At 38.5% G+C, this 14830-nt stretch overlaps 1 protein-coding gene across 5 annotated transcripts in view; it reads left to right on the forward strand.

Moving 5' to 3' along the window:
- Positions 1-14830, forward strand: part of LOC149319212 (phospholipid-transporting ATPase IH) — a 151919-nt gene that overhangs the window by 86680 nt on the left and 50409 nt on the right. For all 5 annotated transcript variants that reach the window (XM_089511299.1, XM_089511300.1, XM_089511302.1 and 2 more), the window contains exons 7-14: positions 198-301; positions 6157-6207; positions 9533-9597; positions 10185-10266; positions 11255-11405; positions 11901-12098; positions 13429-13602; positions 13830-13993. In XM_089511299.1, coding sequence (XP_089367425.1) covers positions 198-301; positions 6157-6207; positions 9533-9597; positions 10185-10266; positions 11255-11405; positions 11901-12098; positions 13429-13602; positions 13830-13993 — 989 coding nt within the window. The remainder of the gene's footprint in view (positions 1-197; positions 302-6156; positions 6208-9532; positions 9598-10184; positions 10267-11254; positions 11406-11900; positions 12099-13428; positions 13603-13829; positions 13994-14830) is intronic.

A 14830-nucleotide genomic window follows, 5' to 3' on the forward strand; every position in this document is an offset into this window, starting at 1 on the left:
TTTGCTTTGCAGTATTAGACATTTACTTTGCTAGTGTAGCAATTATATAGAACTGCAGAGTTTTGCCAACTTGAACCTTAGTACTTGAGTATTGTTTTCTTTTTTCTTTTTTTCCCTTTGCAAGCTTTAACTTCATTTCCATAAGTACCTCAATAAATTCATATGATATTTAGCTACAACTTTCTTGTTCATTCTAGACATATTATGCTGTCCAAGACACGAAGGCCTTTCAAAGTGAACAGGATATTGACACCTTACATGCAACCATTGAATGTGAACAACCTCAGCCTGATCTTTATAAGTAAGAAAATATCTAGTAAATTCTTTTTTATTCTGGTTATATTAAACTTTAATCATACTTAACCCCACGTTTATGTACATATTGAAAACACTATATATAGGGCAGCAAAGTCAGTTTCTGCACCTTTCCTTCTCTCTCTGGACAGCAGGCATAAATAGCAGACTTTGTAATAGTAATTATCATAGTTCTATATGGTTAGAGTATAGAAGTAGGACCAATATTACATTTGAAGGTTCTTGTTGGGATATACTGTTTTCATGATCAGATAGATGGGTAGAAAATGCAATTATCTCCAAAGAGGACTTTTAGGCATCAGCTTTCCCAGTGACTGAGAATCCAAACCAAGAAAAGATAATCAAATAGGGGCTCAAAAAAGTGGAACTTGTCCAAAATTGGGAACCACTCTTACTCACAGTGTATCACAGCTGCATTGCCATTCTGTTTCATTACAAAGGAGCCACTGGAAGTGTGTGATAGGATAGGGATGGAATAAGAACCCGAGTATTATACTGGTCAAAGACCAAATAAATTTTATTACTATTACCTGAGTATTTAAACAATCACACACACACACATATTAAGGTTGTGTAATAAAATAAGTATTTCCATGTGATTTGCAAATATTATGGAGTTTGAAGTCTCTAGAAAAAAACATCTGGAAACATTTGCAGAAAACATTCAAGAATTCAGGCACATCTCTTTCTTGTTGATTTTCTCTTTTGTTGTTCTGTGCTTTCAAGTCACTATGGACTTGTGATTCTAAGGCACACTTACACAAGTTTTTCTTTTTGCAAGATTTTGCAGGAGGGATTTTTTTCCCTCATAGCCTTCCTTGGAGGCTGAGAGAGTGTGACGTGGCCAAGTCACCCAGCGTGTTTCCATGGCTAAGCAAGAATTCTAACCCTGGTCTCCACAATCATAGTCCAACACTCAAACCACTATGCTATGCTGGCTGTCTTTCCCCTGTAGTATTTTTATTTTTATTTATTTAGAGTATTTATACCCTACCCTTCAATCAAAGAGAGTGGTTTCAAACTGTTATTTTGACAGTTTGCAACCTAAGTAAGACAAGAAACATAAGGAAAGGGTGGGGGTATATTCAGGGGTAGCCACATTGGCTGTGCAGCAAAATACAACAAAATCCACAATCAGTGATAACTTTATTGGGCTAACACCAAAGTATGAAATACATTATGCAAGTTTTTGAAGCGTCACTGGTTTCTTCATCAGGCAAAGATGTTAACAATTATACAGGAGAAAAATGGTGACAATGTTAGAGTCTCCGGCCTACATGCTGTCTGAGATTTGTCAGTTAAGAAGATGGTATTGAGGGATTTCATTGCAGGCGAAAGCTACTCTCCTTATCAGTCATGTGAGGTCCAGAGGCAAGGAGCAATAAAATTTCAGCTCCGATTAGCGATAGAAAAGTAACTTGCTTTGGGATCTAGCTGTCTCTGTGCAAAGCTAACTACCCCTTTCTTAGGCAGAAAACACTGAATTTCTCAGGGAGTTTCTATACTGTTACATATGGGGGGAAATTAGGTGTTGTACACGTGAAATTTGCCAAATTGTAACCCCAAATCGTAGTCCGATGAAAATGTTTTACCTTTGTTGGAGATAGAAAACTTCAGAGTTAATTTCCAGTCCTCTTATTTAGGGTTGCCCTGTTGCAGCTAAATTTGGTATCTTAAAAACCAGAAGAAAAAAACTTCTCTTGAGATCTAGCTGTCCCTGTCCTGTGTGAAGCTAACTGCTTCTTACCCTGCCAGTCTTCTTTTCAGTTCTCAGTGCTCTTCAGTACTGTTTTCATCAAAGTGCTTTCCCTACATGCTAAAACTTGATGCATTTGCATGCTAATGTTAAAGCTAAGAAGCACGCATATCTAGATTCCTCTGGGCTGTTTCCTCTGATAAATATTAGCTGTGAATTTTGGGAGGAAATGTGGTGACATGTTCAGGAGGGCTCCCTTGAAATAGCTATACTGTGGACTTTGACAGCCCATGGATCACCACACCCCATATTATTAAATGATGGTGTGTGCATGCAGATGTGCTGACACATCCACATGCACATCACCACCATTGAATAAAATGAGGAGCAACCATCCATGGTTTTCGCCATCCATGGGGGGGGGGGAGTGGAACTGAATCCCTGCAGATGGGAATGGTCCAGAGTAGGCATCTATATTTGTGTGTGTGCGTGCACATTTGCACACATTGTCTGCAACACGTAGATCTGATGCAGATGTATTGTTCTTAGTAGATTAATTTATGGTTAAGTAATCAGGTGTGGGATTATTATTATTTATTATTAACCTTTACAATTGCATACACCTCCACCTCCCATGGAATGGGAAACATCTGCATCCAACTGCAAACCATCCTCTTGGCACTGACTGTAATAGAGTTATAGCTGATAGAGGCATATAGGTTACACAAAAACAGAAGTTAGTTCTCAACATGGATAAGGTTAGTAATGTAATGACAAATGGTTAACGTTTGTTTTGGAGAGGTGGAGAAAGGGAACATAGGAACCTAAAGGCTCCTACCATATCCATGGTTCAGCAGTTGGGTGCAGATGTCTTCATGATGTTTTTGCTTAATTACCATTAAGCAATTGTGGATTTTCAGTGAAGAAAGGTTTGGGAATGATTGCTTTGGTGGAACCACAATTTTCTGGATGTGATACCTCAGCTAAATATTTATTTGCATACATAGTATGTCATATTCATTTATAATAGGGGTAGAGAAAAATGGTCTCTCAATGTTGTTATTGTTGAACTACAACTTCCATTTTATCTCACCATTGGTTATGCTGGCTGGCATTAATGGGAATTACAGTCAAACAACATCTGCAGAGCCACACATTCTCCACCCTAATATCGATAAACTGGGCTTTGAAATTGGCCAGCCCTTAACAGCTGTGTTGTGTGGCATCATTCCAGAGAATTATGTTTAATAAGATACCTTGTTGTTGTTGTTGTGTGCCTTAAGTCATTTTTAACTTATGGTGACCCTAAGACAAACTTATAACGAGGTTTTCTTGACAAGATATGTTCAAAGGATGTTTGCCTCTTTTTTCCTCTGAAGCCTAGAGAGTGTAACTGCCCAAGATCACCCACTGGGTTTCCCTGACTGAGTTAGGGATTTGAACTCTGGCCTCCAGAGTCGAAGTCCAGTGTTCAAACCACCATATCCTGCTGGCTTTCTAGTCAGTTACCATATAAGATCTAAATCAAGTTAGCTACCTTGCTTTCTTTAGCCTGGCACAGACGGGCCGTGACTGACACCCTCGTCACATGCTAGGGTTGCTTCGGGGCGGAGCGCCCACATGCCCCGCAACCCAAGCACATGACTGGGGTGTCATCACTGCACAGCGCCGTCGCTGCTGCACTGCATCCAAATGGAGCAGTGCAGCAGCGACGTCTTTGCACCGCTGCAGGCTGCTTGCGGCAGCGCAAAAAGGAGCTGCTTTTTAGCATTCCTTTTTTTTGCTGCACATCAGCACTGCACAATTTGATTGTTGCGACGCTGCTGCGCAGCAACAAAAGGCAGCCCCAGCCCACCCTTTCAGGCCCATCTGTACCAGGTCTTTGTTTCCTTAATAATGTCTGATATGATCTCATCTTTATCATTTCATTAAAACCTGGGTATTTAAGTAAAAGGATTTTGTATCGGGAAAAGTCAATTAAATTGGTTTATGCCAACTTTTGTTTCAGTTGTGGTTGTTGTGACTTTATGGCTGATCTCCTCCCTGTTTCAGTATTCTGAAAAAATGTATTCCCCATCTTAAAAAAGCATTCACTTAGTGACTATCTACTTGCCTCAGTCTGTACAGCATTAATATTTTCTGAACAAGTATTTTATGCCAAGCTTGTGGCATGGATATGGAGCCAGGCATCTCCAGTTTCTGACATCTCTTTCATTTCCCACTGTCAGGTCATTTTTAGGATATTGTCTGGAGTTCATGCCAGGATAGAACTAAGTAACAGTTGAGAGCTAACCTAATGCTGGCATTGATTCATGCATTTAATATTCACTTAGAACTGGGAGTTGTAGTGCCCAAAAATAACTATTCAAACTTCTGGAGTTTAAATCGTAAACTGCATAGTTGTAGGAATTAAGATTTCTTCTTCTTGTTGTTGTGTGCCTTCAAGTTACTTCCAACCTTAAAGCAAACCTTACATTTCTTGACAAGATATGTTCAGAGGGGAGGACAAGATATGTTCCTGTCAGGTTGAGAGAGTGTGACTAGCCAAGCAGTACTCTAAATTCTCGTCTCCTGGATCCCAAGTCCAACAATCAGACCAACAATTCCACTTCAGCTCACTAAAAATGTGTGTGTTAAATAATATCCACATTGAGCATTTGGTTATTCTGAATTTTATTATAAGGAAACAAAATGAAGTGGTAATACACTTCAATTTAAGCTGAGTTAGACTGTCATCTTGGGGCATTACATAACTGAAACTAAATGACATTAACATCAATTAAACTTGTTTCTGAGAAATACATTGATAATAGAATTATGAATCTCAGGAGCTTCAAATGACATTTATGTCTTTGTGAACTCAGTGAGAATTGTTTGTGTCATGTGGACTTCAGTAGGACTAAATTAGCTTAATTATAAGCTTTAACAGATTCAGCATGGACACAAAATCTCGGAGGTAAATGGGCATCAGATAAACATTGTGCAGGGGACATACTAATCTTCACTGGTTTCCAGTGAGTCAGAATGTCTCATATATCCAAAGTATGACAACCTCAATTTAGTTATCTTCATTTCTAGAAAGAGTTCAGGCTTGATTTGCTCTAATACCCATTCATTAGAGGCAAGATGCCATGATATTTAGGTGTGGTCAGAGCAACAGATGTGGAAAGAAAACTATTGATTTGAAATGGAGGGAGTGGTAGGGCTTGGAGACTTAGCCTAGATATAAAGAGAGAAGAAAAAGGAGATGGTGACAGTACAAGTGTGGGTCCAAAATTAAGGGTCTATCCATAGGTGCTTAAGTGGTTGCCTAAAATCCAGAGCAGTTGGTTCACTTTTTATTTACGTTGAAAATCTATTTTTATCACCCTGTGATTTTTATCACATTATGTGACAGGATAGAGCAGGATGCAGTGGCTTTGTGGTTAAGGCTCCAATTCTGATGATCAGAAGATTGAAAGGTTGGCAGTTCAAGGCCCAAGTGCTGCATGATGGGATGAGCTCCTGTCACTAGTCCCAGCTTCTGCCAACCTAGCAGTTTGAAAGCATGCAAAGTAGATAAATAGGTATCACTTCGGTGGGAAGGTAATAGCGTTCAGTGCAGTTATGCTGGCCACATGACCACTGGAGTTGTCTTTTGACAACCTTGGCTCTTCAGCTTAGTAACAGAGAGGAGCACCGCCCTCTACAGTTAGTTACAACTAGACATTCATGTCAAGGGAAAACCTTGACACATTATGTGAAATTAGAAAACACAGCGTGAACCAATAAAATAACTCCCTATCTTCTGAGAGCAGTATAACTTGGCTATAGTAAAGAAGTGAATGAAAGTTTTAGATGGAAAGACCTTTATTGCTGTGTTTGAACTGAGATTGCAGTGAGACATTTGAGAGGAAAACAGGTGAGACAACTAAGGACAGAGACTGGAGGAGGAAAAGGAGGATGAAGAAGGTGAAGAGGAAGAGGAGGAGGGAGTGGTAGTAATGACACATGTTCTGAAAGGTGTAATTATGAGTCATCTTCTCTGAGGCAAAAAGCTGAAGCTATTTGCATTCAAGTCTGTACAGTTACTGGGATGCTCTTCTCTGCATTCCTACAAGCACACTGATACTGTGGCATTTCCTATTCTCTTTTTCTTCTTGCAGATTTGTTGGCCGGATAAATGTTTACCATGACAGAAATGAGCCTGTTGCAAGGTAAGACATAAAACAGACACATGGGTACTCAGGCAAACAGTATAAACAAATACTATTGAGCAATGTTACAGTGCTATCCCATACATGCCTGTGCATACATACATACTGTATATACTAAAATTTTTTTTTGCCAAAATCAAAAAACGTATGCCAAAAATTGATCTGCAATCCTGGGTCAACTTATATATGGGTCATTAAGGTAATACTACTCAGAAAAATGGTGATGGTAGCTCTTTCAGATTTCTTTTGCTGCGGTGGGGAGAGCAGAGAGTAAAAGTAGCACTGATTACCTCTCCATTCTCCCTGCCTTGGCAATGAACTATGAAAGAGCTGCTGCCAAAGCAGATGGATGGTCAGTAGTTCTTTTTATGGTCAGCTCTCCCTGGATGGACTCTTCACCACCTCCCTGCCCCACCCTCGGTTATCCACAGCTTGTCTCCTCGCCCCCTTCACTCTCTGTAAGGAGGCAGGCAGGCTGTCTGGAGAGAGCCTATCATACAAGTAGGTTTTTTGGCTTCCCTGCTTCTTGGCAGGATTCAAGAGGTAAAGGGCATTCAATCCCTCTCCATGGAAAAATGGCAAAAACCATGGCTCTTTGACGTGTTCCTGCTGCAGCAGAGAAGCCATCTCCATACACTGTGGCAGGGAAATGCCAAAGGACATTGTGGATCTGAGGAGACCCAAAGTTTTACCCTCAACCTATCTACAGGCCATAATTTTGTCCCCGAAACCTGCCCTTGACTTAAACATGAGATCAACTTACAGTTTATATATGGTACGTCCCGTTGAGTACATTAAGGTTAAGTGAATGTAAAATTGTCATGATGATTTACAATCAATCTTTGCATTTTGTATACTTTAATTTGTTCACATATTTTCATTGAGTGTTGTTCGGGGGTAAATAAATAAATATAATAAAAAATAAATCAGACTATTAAAACAAAAATGTCAATTCTGGTTAGAATTTGATTAAGCAGGAATATTAGTTAGCACTAGCACATAAGACATGGCAGAAGACACAGTCCAGTATCTAGTTTTTCACATTAGCAGGGTTCTCGTTTTGTTTTAGAGGGTTTTGAGAAGCAAGTGCCAGATCTTCACTTAAGTACACTCATATGGGATGGAGTTATCTTAGTCCATCACTAACTTAGCTGGCAATATTTGCAGTATATCTTCATATTTTGCAATATTTCTAGCATATTAAAAACATATAAATAGTCTATGGTTTGTTCTAGGATCAATTCTCTGCTTTGTTGGAAACTAGGAGAGCCAGATTGCTAGGTTTGAACATCATGGTAGGCTAACTCAATATAAAAGACCTGTGCTTCATCCAGTTGCTCCTGCTTTCAGCAGGACTTGATCTGGCAGCAAACACCAACAATGGTGCCAGATCATGCCTAGTTCTACAGAATTCTGATTCATCACTAAGTAGAAATGTACCTCAGTGAAGACCAAAGTGGCAGTAGCAGTAGCCTTGGCAAAGAGTTCCATAGGCCTAAAAGAGTTGGAGTAGTAGTCTTTTGATTGTCAGTGTCAGGCGATCATTAAACAAGAAGCCCATATTGACTGGGATTGCATCCGCACTGCAAAATAATCCAGTTTGGCACCACTTTAATTAACATGGTTCAGTGAGATGGAATTAAGAGAGCTGGAGTTTTGTGAGACATTTAGCTTTCTCTGTCAGAGAGCTTTGGCAGTTAAACTGGACTATTTCTGCGGGGCAGATGCAGCTTAATTTGTATGGCTGGGCCCTGGTGAGAAAATAGGTGGGTTCCACTGAAGCTGCCACCAAAGGGAAAACTGCTCAAATTTGGCAGTTAGATACAAGGATAGCAATATAATTAATTAATGAAGATCTCTGTGTTGTGATTTTAACTTGCTTTTTAGAATTTAATGTCCATTTCTTAGACTATAAGTTCCTCTGTAGCTAAACATATGGTTTAAGTTTCTAGAACTCTTTAGCTTTAAAGCACAAATGCTTTAGGATTTTTAGATGAGCCCATAAATTAATGCTTTTATTTGTGCTCCATTACTAAAGAAAAATGAATGTTTGTTCCTGATTAATTCAAAATATTGTATGGATTTATGTGCTGGTTTTGTTTTTTATATTTTTCATTTACTATTTATGTTTGTGCAATATTTTTGTTCTCTTAATTCCCCATTGGGTTATTCTAATTTAAAATACAACCAATAAGCCATGTAAATGAAAAATATTTTTTCTTTAATTAAGTACCCAAATCTATGAGTATAGCTTTCTTTCTCTTTAACTGGAATAGGTTTCAGGTTTACAGTATCTGCAGAAATGTGCCTGCAGCAATGCAGAACAGTAGTGATGTAACTGGTGTTTATACAACAAGGGCAAGTCAGTGGGTGGTCAGGAAAGATTCATTTAATACAGTATAAATACAAATGGATTTCAGTCCTAAGTCTGGTTGAAAACAATGGGCTAGTTTTTAGAGGGAATTCAAAGAAGTTAACTTACCTGTGAACTCCCCACCACCACAGAGGTAAGGTCAAGGTTGCTGGCAGGGGAGAGATATTGTCTTGAAATCTGTGTGCAGATACAGTGATTGGCAGTTCCCATGACTGGCTGCTCAGAACTGTGGGACCTACAGATTAGATGCAGGTTGCCTGTAGAACTAATCTGCCTCACCTGCTCAGAGCTTTTGGGGCCCAAGCAAGGCGGTAATATAGGAAGATCTCCCTAACTCAAGGCCCTTCTACATTATACAGTTACAGTGATATGATCCCACTTAACTGCCATAGCTGCCTCCTATGAAATCCAACCTAGGGTTTCTAGTTTAACGAGACACTAGAACTCCAACATAAAGAAAACAAAAATAATGACCACAGAGAATTTACACAAATTTTGACCCACACTAAGGCCCCTTTGACCTGGAATCGGGCCAGATCCACTGGATCCACATATGGTTTGCCCTGTCCTGGCCCAAGGTTGACGGTCAGCATTGTTTGAAAAGGATGATGTGAGACTGGGGAGAAAATGGACCTTTTAGCCCATGTGGCCTACACCTGAGTGCAGATATCATATTGGGTTTTCTGGGTAGCACTTTGAAGCTGTATTCAGCTTTTCATTTGGGGAATGTGTGCTAAACAATTTTTTTTTTAAAAAAGCGTGGGTTACATTTCACTGTTTCTAAGATTTAGGGAACTTAGTTTTAGGCTGTTAACACCTTTTATAAAAATGTGATTTAAAAAAAGAATAAATCAAAGTTTTTTGAACCTCATACACTGTGTTTCATATGAATTTGAAAATTTGGTTATCTTCGGACGAACAATTAAATTTGGGCAATTTTTATCTTTGCAGGCCATTGGGATCTGAAAATGTGCTTCTTAGAGGAGCTACATTGAAGAACACAGAGAAAATCTTTGGTATATATTGCAATAAAATGTGGTAATAGACCCAGTTCAAATCTGTGTATGAAAAGTTGTACATTCTCAGTGAGTGGATATTTGTCAATGGGGTTTATGTGAGCACTCATATCTTTATTCCAGTTTTAGCTTTTTGTGGCTTCTGGGATTGCCTGGACAAAGCTTATGTAGATGATCAGATTTAGTTACATGACAATATCTCTGGGAGAAAACAAAATCAACTTAGAATAAGCAAAGTGTGTCCTGGACCACCATTGCCATCAAGCTGAATGGACAAAATTTGTTGTTGTTGTTGTTGTTCATTTGGATCAGTGCCCCCAAATGTGCTAAAAGTGGAATACCTTCAGTGCTCTGAAACAGATGGAGAATTAGTACCCACTGTTGCAGCCTTACTAAGAATACATGGTTTATTCTTCCTTTTACAGGCTCACTGGATCAGGGCTGCCAACTGTAACTGCATCTTTTGCAAAATCCTGCCCTTTTTGCTGGTGTTTGTACAAACTGTATTAGTTAATGTGTGTGTTTTGAAATATATTTATCATGCACATATACATTTTTAGATTTAAAAGTATTTTTGTTTGTTTCAGGTGTTGCTATATACACTGGCATGGAAACAAAAATGGCGTTGAATTATCAGTCAAAATCTCAGAAACGATCTGCTGTAGAAAAGTAAAGTTATATCAGTTTTTTCCAATATATATGTATTTGTGTGATGGGTAGGGAGGCATTTTGTAAATGTTGTGAACCAGAAGAAAAGCTGAAGATGATGGTGATGATATTATTTTCTGTTATTTTTGATTATTTTGGTTATTGTTGTTATAATGAATTTAAATGAATCTCCATTATGTCATCATTGACTATTCCCAGCTCTGATGACAGGGATTTGGTAGGATCATTAGCTATTGGTGTGGCGACCCATACATTGGTTTGTACAAAAAGCACTGCCCCTGGGAATACCATATAGAGCTGAAAGAGGAAGCCTGCAGCTTCTCTTTCACTGGCTTGCCAGCAGGAATCACCCAAATGCATAAAAGCTTTGAGCATTGTGGCACAGTGGCTGAAATGTTATATCTGGGCTGAGGAAAAAGAGATTCACTTTTAAAGTATACAGTGCACCTGCCCCAACCACGGGCTTGCTATTTACAGATTTGAGTATCTGCAGACTGCAAGCCCCACATGTGTTCCAGCAGAGTGGTTGCATGCACACACATCCTACATTGAATACTCACGGACTTGAAGAACGGAATCACCTGCAGATAAGAAGGTCCCACTGTATTGAGAGTCTAGCAATTTACTTTCAGTGTAATCTCTCTTGTAGGTTTGTTGTGAGAATAAAATTCAGTGGTCCTATATGTCCCCTCTTCCAATACTTTGGAGAAAAGGTTCACACCATTTCCTCTTATAGATGTGAAAAATAAACACATATGTCTTGGAAACTAATTTGTATGCATATACCAATACTGTGTGAAAAAATCCTCACCCTTGGATATGGCATACACATAACCAACACTGCCCTTTCATCTTAAAAGTATGAACTGCTATCATGTCACACCAGAAGGTCTCAATCTTCCAGACCATGCTCAACCCCTGTAAATACATAATTGCTCATCAGAAGGACTGAAAACCATTATAATTTTTGTTCTTTCTTATGTTTCAGATCAATGAATGTATTTCTTATTGTTTACCTCTGTATACTGATAAGTAAATCACTAATAAATACTGTCCTGAAGTATGTTTGGCAAAGTGAGCAATCCCGTGATCAGCCTTGGTATAATCAGAAAACAGAACTGGAAAGGAAAAGAAATGTGGTATGTGAATAATGTCAGTTTTAATAAGCAATGTGGATGAAGGAAGGAGAAACAGAGAAGCTAATTACTTGTCCAAGCACTAGCATCAATGTTTTAGAGCAGTGAATGCACTGATATGAACATTTTAGAGTAGTTGTTTAAAGGTGAAATACAGCCACCCACGTCAATTATCTTGATTAATTTAATGTCTTGCATGATATCCCCATAACTACCTGTTTCTTAGTGATATAAAACATGCTATTAAATTTCTAACATGTGTGCTTAAATGTATATAAGAGTACAATTTTGGATGAAATTGAATCTTATAGTGGAATGAAAGAGAGAATGAAAATAACATAAATTACATGTTATGCTCACATGCTCGCAAGTTAAGTTCTGCTGCTTGCAGTTGGATTTGCTTCTGTATAAACCTATACAACGTTGTATTATATTTCTAAGACATAAATGGACCCACAGAAAATTAATTTCTTTGCTTTTGTCTTTTTCCTCTTACAGTTTATTACAGCATTTACCGACTTTCTTGCCTTCATGGTTCTTTTCAACTACATCATTCCTGTATCCATGTATGTCACAGTAGAAATGCAGAAGTTTCTTGGTTCTTATTTTCTCACTTGGGATGAAGAAATGTTTGATGAAGAAACAGGTGAAGGACCACTAGTGAACACCTCTGATCTCAATGAGGAGTTAGGCCAGGTAACTGTCATGTGTCGTATAAAACTAGCAGCTGACTCTGGTGTTTAGATTTATGGAAATATTGGTCTGACCAATTCATTGGCATTGATCTTTTTAAGAATATAATAATCCATATCTATATTTAATATAGTCCATCATCGTTTGCTTGAGAGGATGCATCTACACTGTAGAAATAATGCGGTTTGATAACACGTTAAGTACTGTAGCTCCATCCTATGGAACTCGAAGATGTGTAGTTTGCAGTGTCTGTAGCCTTCTCTGCCAAAGAGTGCTGATGCGTCACAAAAATACAAATCTCAAGATTCCATAGGCTGCAGCCATGGCAATTAAGTGGTGTCAAATTGGATTCTTCATATAGTGTAGATGCATCATTAGGAAACATCCAGACCATTTTGTTGATCAAAGTATTGAAAGTACTGCACACATTTAATGTCCTTTATTTGGATGTAATGGAAAATCACAATTCAAAACTGTGAACATAAGCTTTGAATTTCCTACTGTTAGAATCAAAGATGAGAGGAAGGGAGGCCATTGAGCTTGAGGCTTATATCTGCTGATCTCATAACACTAATTGTGTTTAAGTATTACATCTTAACTACATTTAATTGGTTGCAGCAAAGTCTTCTGAGAAATATTGACTCTGCCTGTTGTAATTTCAGAAAAAAAATAATAGAATAGTAAAGTTAATGTGCTGTCATTTTAAACCAATAATAAAGATACTACTGCAGGATGACTGCATATGTTTATGGGATAGTTACTTATTTATAATAATATGATACAGTCCACATAGTGTAGGGGATTTTATGCTGAGAAGTTGATCTCTGATTCAGAACCTGCATGAACTCTTGTCTGAACCCCCCCCCCCCAAAAAATCATAATACACTGTTTATGAAACTAAAATAAATTTACAGTGCACCTGCATTATACACAGCTTTGAACATATGTGTTTAACCCATGCGGGGCACAAGGGTGGCGCGTCCCATTCAGATGAATGGGGTGCGTGCGTGCGTGCCGCCATGCCACCACACCGCTGTGTGCACGAACCCCATTCAAGTGAATGGGGCTCAAGCATAGGCAGAATTCGTCTTACGCAGGGGGGTCCTGAACAGATCCTCCGCGTAAGGCAAGGGTCCACTGTAATTCTGCTGTGTGATACATAGTTATGACAAAATGCCATAACTAAAAGAACAAGTGCTGTATGCTCTCTGAAGGCCAAGGGACAAAATATTGAGTCACACAATAACTTCAGCTATCAAAAGAGCTGACTTTGCTCTCTCAAGCTCTGTCCTTGTTATTTCAGTCCGTAATTGTTCTCTATGTCTCTTTTCAGGTTGAATATGTCTTCACAGATAAAACAGGGACATTAACCGAGAACAATATGGAATTCATAGAATGCTGCATTGAGGGGCATGTTTATGTGCCTCATGTCATCTGTAATGGGCAAATCCTCCATGATTGTGCTGGTATCGATATGATTGATTCATCCCCAGGAGGAAGTGGCAAAGTATGGAGCCCTTCAAATAAATAAATAAAACAATAGAAGTTAAATGCTAATAGAATACCCTACTGTGAACTTTTCTTATCTAAAAAGGAAAGCCAGATGTGCATACACCTGATTCTGCACATCAGTCCAATGCAAATAGAATTGGTTATGCAAAGAAATTGTTTAATATTGATGCTATTTGTCTAGGAATGGAAATGTATACATCAGTGTTTCTCTTTCATAATTAGGACAGAGAAGAACTCTTTTTCCGGGCTCTGTGCCTTTGTCACACTGTCCAGGTGAAGGAAGATGACAATGTTGATGGGTTAAAGAAGGCCCACCTGTCAGGGAGGTCCTCTGTGTATATTTCATCATCCCCTGATGAAGTTGCTTTAGTTGAAGGGATTCAGAGGTATGTTACAACACCAGTTGGGTGGCAACATCAACATTGCAGGGATGAGCTATTAACACATGTATGGTGATAAAAGTCTTTGTTCAAACTACAAGAAAGATCAAGGTGAACTTCTCAATCAATTTTTGTCTGTAGGAAATTATAATCATTGGAATCAGAGGGGGGTTGATGTGCAAAATAGTTTAAAAGTTCTAATTATCTTAACAGTGGTAGCAAAATCAAAGCGTGTGGATTAGCCTTTGAATGTCTTCATAGAAAGATAGAATTTTCTTTTGCTTTCAAAATCCTGCTGGTGTCATTTGATAGACCCTCTCTGGCTCTGTGTCTGAAGATCTTCAGAAATATTTTCCTTGGGGAAGTAGTGCTTTCCTCCAGTGAAGCATGGTAAGAAGGACAGGCTTTGAACCAGAAAGAGAGAATTTCAGTGCAAGACACAGCTTTACTGACATAAATCATATGTGTAGGAGGGTGCTTTTCTGCTAGTCTTGCTAGTACAATATTAATACAGATGGTCAAGAATAACTTTGTAGCACAGTATTGTTATATATTTTAATCATGTTTTATGTTAATTTTATAGTTTGGGAGGGAGTGTTGGGTCAGTGTTTTGTGAGATTTATTGTTCCTATATTGTGTATTGTATAAACTGTTGTTACCCGCTTTGATCCTCAAACGGAAGAGGCCGAATATAAATAAATATTTTATTTATTATATTATTTATTAAGACAAGATTAAGGATGGAAGCTATATGAAAATCTTGTTAGTTCAAACTTATTTTATGTGAAATTTACACTTACTGTATTTTCCGGCGTATAAGACGACCGGGCGTATAAGACGACC

The sequence above is a fragment of the Sceloporus occidentalis genome, unplaced genomic scaffold, assembly GCF_023333645.1.
Source record: "Sceloporus occidentalis isolate IW3139 unplaced genomic scaffold, rSceOcc1.0.p SCAF_2, whole genome shotgun sequence".
In the NCBI taxonomy this organism is placed as follows: Eukaryota; Metazoa; Chordata; class Lepidosauria; order Squamata; family Phrynosomatidae; genus Sceloporus; species Sceloporus occidentalis.